Here is an 11,616-nt window from a genome sequence, read left to right on the forward strand (position 1 = left end):
GATTAGTGCTTCCACAGACAGCGCACTCACGCTCACGTTTGGGGAACTGTTTACGGGGCCCTCTGTTCACAGACTGAGTATTGCTGACAAGAGCCTTCTCTAGCATACTCAAAACCTTCTCTAATGTCCCACCCTCAGATACAGATTGGGCCTGTTCTGGTTCACGGCCACATCGAGAAAAAGATGACACATTAGGTCTGCTCTCAGGATCCACTTCCTCCTGGGGGGAGTCGAAGACAGCAGCCACCTGCTGTGAAAGTTGTGTTCTACATGCTTTACGCTCCCTTAACAGTTCATCCAAACGATCCTGTACCTCACTGGCTGTCCAGTCACGAAGGGGTTTGCATTTGAACACTTGGGCCAACTCTTTATCAGGACAGTTACGTACAAACATGACTGCCAACTCTGAGCACTGATTGGGCAAGGTTCTACCCTCACTTACAAGGTACTGTTCAGCTGCTTCTGCAGCTTTGTTAAGCCTAATCCAGAAATCTAGTGGACCCTCATTAGCATATGGTCTCATTGAATAGAAGTCAGCTAATGGCATACCTGAGTAGACAGTATCCCCAAAGTGTTGCTTGAGAACACTGAACACTGCCTTAACATCTGTGACAACAGGGTTGTTACGCATCCAGACTTTGGTCACATCCCGTGCCCTCCCCATGAGCCTAGACATCACCTCCCCAACATTCTCAGACCCAGTGTAACCCCTCTTCTCTAGGTAGACTCCCATTAGCTCCTCCCACTCCAGGACAGAGTACTTATCTGAGCCATCACCCCTGAAGAAAGGTGGAGCACTAACCTCTGACTTCACAACCAGATTCAGCTTGGACGCATCAATTAAAGTTGACCCACATTGTTGAGGCAGGGGAAACTGCTGGGATTGGTCAGGGGAATGGGCAGGAGAAAGACTTGAAGCCCCAGGCTGCAGTAAACTCGCTCTGATAGATTCTCCTATCTCTGAACCAATCTGCTTAATAAGGTCACTAAGCTGACTCGGTGTCCCATTATTACTGAGGACTGGGGACAATGGTACATCAAGAGACAGAGGTGGGATACCCTGGTCAGGTGGAGTAAACAGCCTACCCCTCCCAGTGCTTGTAAACTCAGGACTAGCAGCCACTCTACTCCCAGGAGCTGACTGTACCAATGGTGTAAATGCATGGACACCCCTCCCTCTACCCACACTAACCACACCAAAATCCCCAGCATAACTCATCTTATGGACTTGAGAGTCTTCCATGGCTCAATAGAGAACTAAACTACAATGTAATTTACTGCATACAAATACAAAAAAAATGCAATAAACAAATTCCCTCAAAACATGCAAATAAACACCAATACAATTATCTAGTGAATATGCTACATTCACCTTCACTATTTACAGTATACATTCACTTATAGCAAACCATCAACAAGTGCGCATGCGCGGGTCGCGCATCTCCTCCACATGCACAGCTCCGGTGGTCAGCTTGAGCTAACCAGTCGGCAGGTCGCGGCACCAGTTTGTAGCGTGGTTCGTTCTGCGTTGTGTAATTCTTAATGAAGACGCTGCCACAAATGATGGTCTGCTCGTTGAAATCTTTTTATTTGCCCTGCACACGAAGAGACAACACACACGTTACCCTTGGTGCAGTCACAGCTCTCCGGCACCTTGCTAGCCGAGGGTCAGGCAAAAGAGAACGATAAAGTGGTATGGGGATACAGATAACCCGCGATGGGCCAAACCAAAATATACAAAACTTTTACAATCACTTGTATGTACAATATTGGTATGAAAAAGTGTTTGTACACCAAATAAAAACATTAGCTATGCAGCTGTAATTAAATAAAAAAATACACTGAATTATTATTATTATTATTAGATTATTAACATCCCCTCTTGACCTGGCCTATTTGAATTGGTCCTTGTGTGCAATTTGGTGCGTAATCTAGGGGAACAACATCACACTGCTACATTTGCCTCTTTTGAGGAGCAGGAGTGAAGCCATTTTTGAGGAGTGATCAAACCTTGTTTTTGTCTGCTGTGTTAATTGTTTCAATTGTTAATTGTGTTGTTTCATAAAGATGACGTAGAAGTCACCCAAGTCTCTGATCTCTTTACTGGGGCTGGTATAACTTAATGTACAAAGCACATTCAGCTTGTCACTATGTCTATATGGTATAGTCTGTCTCCATTCTCATGAGGAAAGTAAATAGCATTATAAATCAGGATAGGTAGTAACTGTGTATATATATATATATATGCTCAATTAAATAATATAATTACAAAGTTGTAACATTTATCAACACAATTTTAACAGTACATGACATACATAACAAGTCTGTTGTTCACTGCAACAATATCAGTAGCTTGTCTCAAATATAGCATGAAGCAAAAAGTGTGACAACACATGTGCTGGTACCACTTTACATCATATTTCTTAAGATCTTCAAAAATGAAATATGTTTGTATTCAACGTGTGCCTTGCACAAACGTGTGTGTTTGTATTCAGTGTGTTACTGTCAAACCTCAGATGGACAAAAAAAAAAACGGCGGGAGGGGTCAAACGTCTGATTCCGCCCACATTGAGCCCGGCCCGATGTTTGACTACGCCCACATTGAGCCAGCCGAACTGCACACTGCAGTCAGGGGTACTTGGACTTTTTTGCGCAGCCCTTGACATTTTTGGGGGAGAAATGAAACCGGAAGTTGCAAAGCAACACTCACGTCTGGGCTCGAGTTACTATCTAACTTCGACCAGCTACTTTTGGTTCATGTCCTTTGCAGATGCCACATTCCTGACAAAAGTTTGTACATATAAAAACGATCTGTAAACGAGTAAAGGTAGACCTAAAGTAAGAATTTAACGTGTAAATGTTCATTCATAGTCGTAACATAGGGTTTGTACGTTTACAGATGTAATTTAACGATTACGTTTCATGTTTCACGCATCGCTTTTCTTACAATCCTAACAATTTCCGTATGGACAATCTACTTGCACCCGCTGCAAAACACTCCTACCTGGGCGCCCGGGACATATTAATCGAATCCCCTCAAGAGTGCAGTAAATCCACGGCAGTTGATTTGGGGATGATCTGGACGTACAAAATCTGGACCAATAATATACGTCTATTTTTGGGCCACCTCAAGGCCAGGGCGGACCATATCTAAAGTTCAAGCAAATATGATCAAAATATAGGCGTCAATGCGTGCATGCAGTGTAGTCTACTTATTCTCCTCGATCGACTGATTTGCTCTTTCTATTAGGGTCAACGACAAAATATTAGCCAGGCTACTTTATAACATGGAAGTTTTCAAATACCCTGTTTTCTTCGAGTGCCAGACGCTGGACACATCACAGAAAAATAAGATTAAAAAGTACTTTGAAGTTCGTCGCAAATCTGGTGGCGGAATTTGTGGACCAGTAGAATCAGTTGGTGACAAAGTCTACAAGATCGCATTTATTGACCAGACAGGTATGAAAATGTTTAGGCTAAGTGATTGAATATGGAGTGTATTTCCACCATGTAACCTAGTCTTGCCAAAGTCGGTTCATAAGTTTTTTTTGTTTTTTTGTTATTCTACTTGTTTAATATGTATTATTTGAATAGGGCTACACTTGGGTAAAACAATAATATTTAAACTTCGTAGTAGGATTTGTTGAATCTGAATGTTTTTCAGACATATACAACAAATAAATATGGTATAGTCTTAAGTTTCACTTTCCCATAGCCAGGCTACGCTTATGCAGACAGGCGCAAATGCATTACTTTGGCTTTTCATTATATTGATTCATTCTACAGTACTTTATCAATCTAAAAAGTAAGAAACTTGTTGTTTTAATAACTTTTAAGATTATTTAATAACTTTATAGATAGATATACATATACATACAGTATATTACTTAATAGATTATAGCACAACTCCTCCAGCCTATGTAGCCTTTAACTCTTCAAGTCCTGGAGTGAATGCAAAAGGCTTAATAAATAGTACAACTTATTATTATTGTTTGTATTGTTATTACTAGTACTACATGACAACAACAACTCATTATGACTGTGTAACTCTTCCAGTCCAGGAGAGGGTACTTCAGAAACCTAATCATGTGTTGGAGATGCCTGGAGGATCTCTCTCCCTCACTCTGAGAGACAGCCTGGAGCCTCCACCCACAACAACCTCCCCAGTCAGCAGTCAGTCGGTGAGGCCAGACTATACAGACACAACAATACAGAGTCACATATCACCATGACCACAATGCACTGTTGTTGTATTTGCACTGTTAGCCCACACTTGGATGTTTGCCAGTTTGTGACGTATAAATGTATGGTTTTGTTATATTGAGGGAATAGTCATTTTAACTAAATAGAACCACGTTAAAGTAAACTGAAAAATACCACTCCGCTAGAATGGAGAATCATCAGATATCCCAGAAGTAGTTGTACGGTTTAACTGCAATAATAAATAGAAAGATAATAAAATATTGTTGTCTTTACCACAGTGAAATTACCCTGCAATGACTCACTTGTTTTCCAAATCTAGAGTCACCACTCCCTCCCGGTCGAAACATCTCCACCTGGTGGTCGAGAACATGTACTCCATCGTCTGAGCACAGGGAAGCAGGAGAAGATCAGCACCACCTGTCATCTGGGACAGGTCCAGCTCCGTCTTCTAGGCGAAGTGATAGAGAAGGATCTAGGTGAGGTTGTTCCAGGGGTGAGGGTGACATGCCTTGACTCAGCTCAGCTGGTGCTGCACGGCTATGCAAATGAAGTCCAGACAGCCAGACAGTTGGTTACAGATAAAATCTCTCTGGTGCTGGAGCGTGTGGTGCCTGAGGTGTCCCTCCACCTCCTGTCCTTCCTGAGAGAGGAGTATGGGAGGCCTGGGAACCTGAGCAGTCTGCTGGGGTTGGGACTCCATGTGGAGGTAGAGCTGGGGGATACAGAGCTCCGTCTGTTCTCCCTCTCCTCTGGGGAATTGGACCAAGCTGAGAAAGATCTACTGGGGGAGTTTGGGGAGGAGAAGATTGACGTGCCCAAAGGTGCTCTCTCGGCTGAACTGAAGTCTAAGCTTGAGACGAAGGTGAAGGAGCTGAACCAGAGCAGATGCAGGGTGGTAGCCAGGTACGGTCCTGGGTGTAGAGTGCAGCTGCTGGGCCACGTGAAGGAGGTTCAGGAGCTGAGGGAGGAGATTGGGGCCTTTCTGATGGACAGATCCAGTGTGAGAGTCGTGAGACACCATCAACAGATTCAGGATGGCGTAGTCAGCGAAGCAGGCACCGGATCAATACGGGAGGAGACGGTCGCAGCCACCAGCTATCGCCTCCGGCTGGGAGTGCAGGTAGTGGTGCGTCAAGGTGACATCACCAAGGAACGGGCGGACGCCCTGGTAAATGCAGCCAATGAGGACCTGGATCATGCTGTGGGCGTGGCTGCAGCTCTGAGCCGAGCGGGGGGGCCTGAGGTACAGCGGGCCAGCAGGGATCTGGTTAGGCAGATAGGGAGAGTACCCACAGGTACAGTGGTAGAGACTACAGGAGGGAATCTGCCTTGTAAGATGCTGCTGCACGCAGTGGGACCAGTAGGGGGCAGCGTAGGTGGGAATGAGCGTCCTCTGCTGGAGAAGACAGTAAAGGCAGCTCTGGATCTGGCAGAGACCATGGAACTCCAGACCTTGGCCATGCCCTGCATCAGCTCGGGGATATTCGGTGTTCCTCTGAAGGTGTGCTCTGAGGCCATAGTCTCTGCAGTGAGGGACTTTGGGAGGGAACAGCGCATCCTTACCAAGGTCACTCTGATTGATATGAGTGGAGAGGCAGTGAGAGCCATGCAGGAGGCCTGTGATAGGCTGTTACAGGGGAAGAGGGAGTTTCCTGGGTGGGAGGTAGAGTCCAGCACCACCACTACCACTACACATGCTCCTCAGAGAGATACCACTGCTGCGTCCGCCAGGGGACCAGCCGCTCCAGAGGTCTGTGTCCAGGTGGAGATCATCCAGGGAACCATAGAGAAGCAGCAGGTGAGAGAGAGACACACTGACATGGCCACAGCCTTGATTCAACATTCTGTGAATTATGTTGACTTCATACTGACCCAATGTTCCCTTTCTCTTTCTTTTCTTTTTTCTTTGTCTCGCTCTCTGTCCGTCCGTCTTTCTGTCTCTATCTCTCTGAAGGTGGATGCCCTGGTGTCCCCCATGGTTGGTAGTGACCCTCTCTCCTCCTGTGTTGGTAATGTCTTGTCTGAGGCAGCTGGACCGGCGCTGATGACAGCGTTTCTGAGGGAATCAGGGGGACGGACTGCACCTGGTGACAACATTCTGGTGGAGGGACTGTCTGGTCTCAGCTCTGGCCGTGTCTTCTTCCTCAGCTGTGCACACTGGGACAACAACCCCCAAGGACCAGCAGTACAGGTGTGTGAGTGTGAGTGTGCGTGTGTGTGTGTGTGTGTGTGTGTTGTGACCTTTGAACCTCCATTAACCCTTGACCTCTGGTCCTCTCTCAGGCTCTGAGGCAGGGTGTGAGGAAAATTCTGACGTCTTGTGAGAACCGGGGCTTCCGTTCTGTTGCCTTCCCTGTAGTTGGAACTGGTGTGGTTCTCCAGTTCCCTGACAACGTGGTAACACAGGTTCTGCTAGAAGAGATCCGTAGGTATGAGCAGAACCGAGCGAGCAGAACCCCTTTCCTTGTCCGCATTGTCATCCATCCCAATGACAGAGATTCTACCAAGGTGAGCAGAGACTTTTGAAGAAGGTCTCACTCAGTGCGTTGGGAAAAAATCCTTTAACTTCAATATGTTTCAGCCAGCTATTTTATAATACTTCCATACATCCATAATTACAGATTTTTTCAATATTAACAGTTATAGTCCTTCATTGCAGTTGTATTGTTTGTTCTAATCTACAGGCTTTTCAGACTGCCCAGAATGCTTTGCATCTCAGAGGGTTCGTATTAGGCACTCGACCAGAGCAAGGTGAGTTACAATACTTCACCCCCACCTTTAAATCAAATACATTATTAGTATATGATTGATCCATTTCAAGTTATAATTATGAAGGAAAAAGGAAACCGCACACTGCTCTTGATAGTATCACTGATATTTAATAAGCTTACGTATCGGCCTCACGGTCTTCGTCAGTGCAAAAAGCGTGAGGCCGATACATAAGCTTATTAAATATCAGTGATACTATCAAGAGCAGTGTACGGTTTCCTTTTTCCTTCATCTTGTTCAACTGTTGCTTTGCACCTGCAACAAAGATTGCTCAGATGTGCGAGTGCCTTTTGAATTTTAAGTTATAATTATGAACCCTCCCTATAGACATCAGGATTGTGCTGCTGGGGAAAACCGGAGGAGGTAAAAGTAGTGCTGGAAACACCATCTTCGGACAAGATGATGTGTTCCTCTCAGACAGTTCCTCCATCTCCTCAACACAGATATGTAAAGCTCATACCAAGAACATCAAAGGGAGAAACATCACCCTGATTGACACACCTGGATTCTTTGACACTGACATCCCTGAAGAGGAGCTGAAACCTAAAATAGTTAAATGTATAACAGAATGTGCTCCAGGACCACATGCCTTTCTCATCGTACTGAAAGTGGAACGGTACACAGTCCACGAGAATGACGCTATAGCGAAAATCGAGACATATTTTTCACCAGAGACCTTCAAATATGCCACAGTCCTCTTCACACATGGTGACCAGCTCAATGGTTTGACCATTGAGAAGTTTGTCCAACAGAATGCTGAACTGAACAAGCTTGTGGAGAAATGTGGAGGCCGATGTCACGTCATCGACAACAAATACTGGAACACCAATCAGCAGGGTCAGTACAGCAACCAGTACCAAGTAGCAGAGTTACTCAACACCATAGAGAAGATGGTGAGAGATAACGGAGGAGGGTTCTACACCAACGAGATGCTCCAAGAGGCAGAGAGATTAATACAAGCAGAGATAGAGAGTCTTAGGAAGGAGTTAAAAGGCCAGATGTCAGAGGAAGAGATGAGAAAACAAGCCAAGGAAAGAGCGAGGAGGAAACTCCTGATCAAATTGTCGGGGATAGCAACAGGTGCAGTGGTAGGAGCTCTACTTGGGGTTGCAATGGGGATAGGGATCCCACTTCCATTCGCTACAAAACCACTGGTTAATTTAGTCAAACGTCAGATGGAAGCTTCAATGAAATTAGGGCCAGCAGTCGTGACAAAGGCAGTACTTGCAGCAAAGAACGGGGCGACCATGGGAGTGAATTCAAAAATAGGTGCAGGGGTAGGCATAGCTGCAGGAGTTGTCGTTGGGATGGCTGCAACAGCAGGAGCAGTAGGAGGAGGGATAGTAGGAGCTACTGCAGCAGAGGAGGCAGAGACAGTACAGGAGGCAGCAGAGAAAGCAGCCAATGCTGTCTACCATGAAGCAACACGTCTTCATGACCAAGCAGGACACCTTCTGCTAAGGTACAGTAACTCTAAGTAGATGAGATATTATTATTATATATATTTTTTACCTTTATTTAACGAGGCAAGTCAGTTAAGAACAAATTCTTATTTTCAATGACGGCCTTGGAACAGTGGGTTAACGGCAGATTTTTACCTTGTCAGTTCGGGGATTCGATCTTGCAACCTTTCGGTTACTTGCCCAACACTCTGACCACTAGGCTACCTGCCCACTCAGTGAGCTGTACTCAGCCATAAGCGGAGGAAAATGCTCACCCAGAGGCGGCACTCCTAGTGTACAATAGCTGCTTGTCCAAATATATATATATATATATATATATATATATATATATATATATATATATATATATATTTCATAGTTTTGTAAAAATCTAGGGATACGGTAGCACATAGGGCTGTGGCAGTCATGAAATGTTGTCAGTCGGTTATTGTCATGCAAAGGACTGCTGGTCTCACTGAAATGTACCATTAATTAACATAAACATGTTTAGCATTTGGATGCCTCCACTCATACCGGCTGCATACAAGCCACTGATGTGCACTTTTGGATCATCTACATTTAAAAAGTTGAAGTCCTCGTATCTATTTTAGGAAGGTCTATATAAACATTATGATATGAAGAAAATGTATTGCAGAAAACCAGAATGTTATCTAGCTAAATGCTCCATCTGGCAATGCGCCATACCATAGGCTGTAGGCTTGTTCATTTAGCCGACAAGATATGCTTGAATCCCGTTCCAATATTTTAGAACATATGATTTTATATTAAGATTAATATAATTGAACTTAGCCGAATCAAATAGATATGATATTTGTCATATTCTGGAGCGAGTGCGCATATGAAGTGGCTATGTTGAGCGTAAAAGTGATCATTTGAAACAGGTCCTAAAGAGTTATATTGTACAAACCTTAAAAATCAAAGCATATGGGTTGCATGATGCGACTATTGGCTATTGATGATTTGAGAAAGTGCAAAAAAACTTGCCGCTCCGGTCCTTGCCTGAGGCTGCACAAGCTGTTCTCTCATCAAGTGATCATATTTTTATTTTGTATTATTTTTTTCACCCTCAGTTTAATCTTGCCCTTAATAATATGTCAAATTAACGTTGATTTAGAATGGGCCATTATCAAATGGGCAGGAACAGAGGCGGGGGGAAAATAGTACGTCATCAGTATGCACTCGAATAGCTAATAGAAGCCGCTTCCCGGAAAGTTTTTATTTTATTTTTTTAACTCATGAGATAGGCTACTCGGTTATTTCACCCCACACATTAACCACTAAACAGTCGGACTGCGCGACAGGTGATATTCCGCCCAAACTCTGTATGCTATGGGCTCTCCAACCCTGTTCCTGTAGCTAACAAGTGCTTAATTTGGCCAACCAAGTTAATTCTGTTCGGAAAATTGATAGTACCATGTTTTAACAACGAAAGATAATTCATTAAACTGTTGACAGCCCCTCTCTCAGCGCGCTCCAATAAGGAATGAAGGAGAGATGGAAATGCACGGTGGTGAGATAGTCTGTAGCTAAAGGTAATGTGCCAGCCTATTAGTTATTAAAAAAAAGCCCTATTACTAGGCTATTCAAAATCAAGTACAAATTATCTATAATTGTTGGCTCACTGACTTTGTATAGGATAGACCAATAATGTACCAAAGACATCTTAAATCAGTTTTTTATTTTTATTGTTTTTCTGACATGTATACTATGTGGTAGGCTATAATGGCACAATCATTATTTAAATGCAGGGTTTTTTTCGGGCTTGGCCTCATATATATGAATGTTGTGTATGCATAAGCACTAATATGTGTGTTTTTGAATGAATCATCACCTTAGCGCTGCCCATTTCATTGTGTTAGGCTTTGAAACGACATTCATGTTTTCCACTCAGTTTCAACCTGTCGTTGAACCTCTTTCTTCAAACTGATAAATCAAATCACATTTTATTTGTTACATACACATGGTTAGCAGATGTTAATGCGAGTGTAGTGAAATGCTTGTGCTTCTAGTTCCGACCATGCAGTAATATCTAACAAGTAATCTAACCTAACAATCACAGTGAGATGAGTTTTAAAAGCACATACTGTTTTGATGATTTTTTAAATGTGATTTTCGATTGCATTTGCATTGATGTCAGAGTGGTTAGAGGGACAATAGAGCGATCTGATGACCGTTAGCGAGTTGTGTACTACCAGACTGCACAAAAAAGGGAGATTACCATGACTCAAAGGTCACATGGAATTTTACTGCGTTCATTACTCATGACAGCCAGTGTGGCGTAATATAGTCACCGCAACAGCACTAGAAATTTGTTATATCTATTTCCTGGGCCATGACCATCCATAGGTTTATGGATCACACACCTGGATTCTTTTTTACATTTTTTTACATTTTATTTCACCTTTATTTAACCAGGTAGGCCAGTTGAGAACAAGTTCTCATTTACAACTGCGACCTGGCCAAGATAAAGCAAAGCAGTGCGACACAAACAACAATACAGAGTTACAAATGGAATAAACAAACGTACAGTCAATAACACAATAGGAAAAAAATCTATATACAGTGTGTGCAAACGAGGTAAGATTAGGGTGGTAAGGCCGTACTGACGAATTAATTACAATTTAGCAATGAAACACTGGAGTGATAGATGTGCAGAAGATGAACGTGCAAATAGAGATACTGGGGTGCAAAGGAGCAAAAATAAATAAATAACAATATGGGGTTGAGGTAGTTGATGGGCTATTTACAGATGGGCTATGTACAGGTGCAGTGATCTCTGAGCTGCTCTGACAGCTGGTGCTTAAAGCTAGTGAGGGAGATATGAGTCTCCAGCTTCAGTGATTTTTGTAATTCATTCCAGTCATTGGCAGCAGAGAACTGGAAGGAAAGGTGGCCAAAGTAGGAATAGGCTTTGGGGGTGACCAGTGAAATTTACCTGCTGGGGCACGTGCTATGGGTGGGTGCTGCTATGGTGACCAGTGAGCTGAGATAAGGCGGGGCTTTACCTAGCAAAGACTTATAGATGATTAGGATTATGGACACATGTGTTCTTTACTTTTTGACTTCATTGAAATTATTATTACATCAAAGCAATAAAATATGACCCACTCATTGAACATAGAGAGTAATGTTCTTAACATTTATTTTAATTTGCAGTAATGTATTTTCTGTAAAGCATATA

At 43.4% G+C, this 11,616-nt stretch overlaps 1 protein-coding gene across 1 annotated transcript; it reads left to right on the top strand.

Moving 5' to 3' along the window:
* Nucleotides 1-2,674: 2,674 nt before the first annotated feature.
* Nucleotides 2,675-8,724, top strand: LOC129835678 (uncharacterized). Its single transcript, XM_055901405.1, has 7 exons — nucleotides 2,675-3,459; nucleotides 4,057-4,181; nucleotides 4,523-6,001; nucleotides 6,158-6,394; nucleotides 6,487-6,711; nucleotides 6,888-6,954; nucleotides 7,300-8,724. The coding sequence occupies exons 1-7, from the start codon at nucleotides 3,288-3,290 to the stop codon at nucleotides 8,451-8,453; spliced, it is 3,459 nt and encodes a 1,152-aa protein (XP_055757380.1). The 5' UTR covers nucleotides 2,675-3,287; the 3' UTR covers nucleotides 8,454-8,724.
* The last annotated feature ends 2,892 nt before the right edge of the window (nucleotides 8,725-11,616 follow it).

This window comes from Salvelinus fontinalis, chromosome 36 (assembly GCF_029448725.1).
Source record: "Salvelinus fontinalis isolate EN_2023a chromosome 36, ASM2944872v1, whole genome shotgun sequence".
Lineage (NCBI taxonomy): Eukaryota > Metazoa > Chordata > Actinopteri > Salmoniformes > Salmonidae > Salvelinus > Salvelinus fontinalis.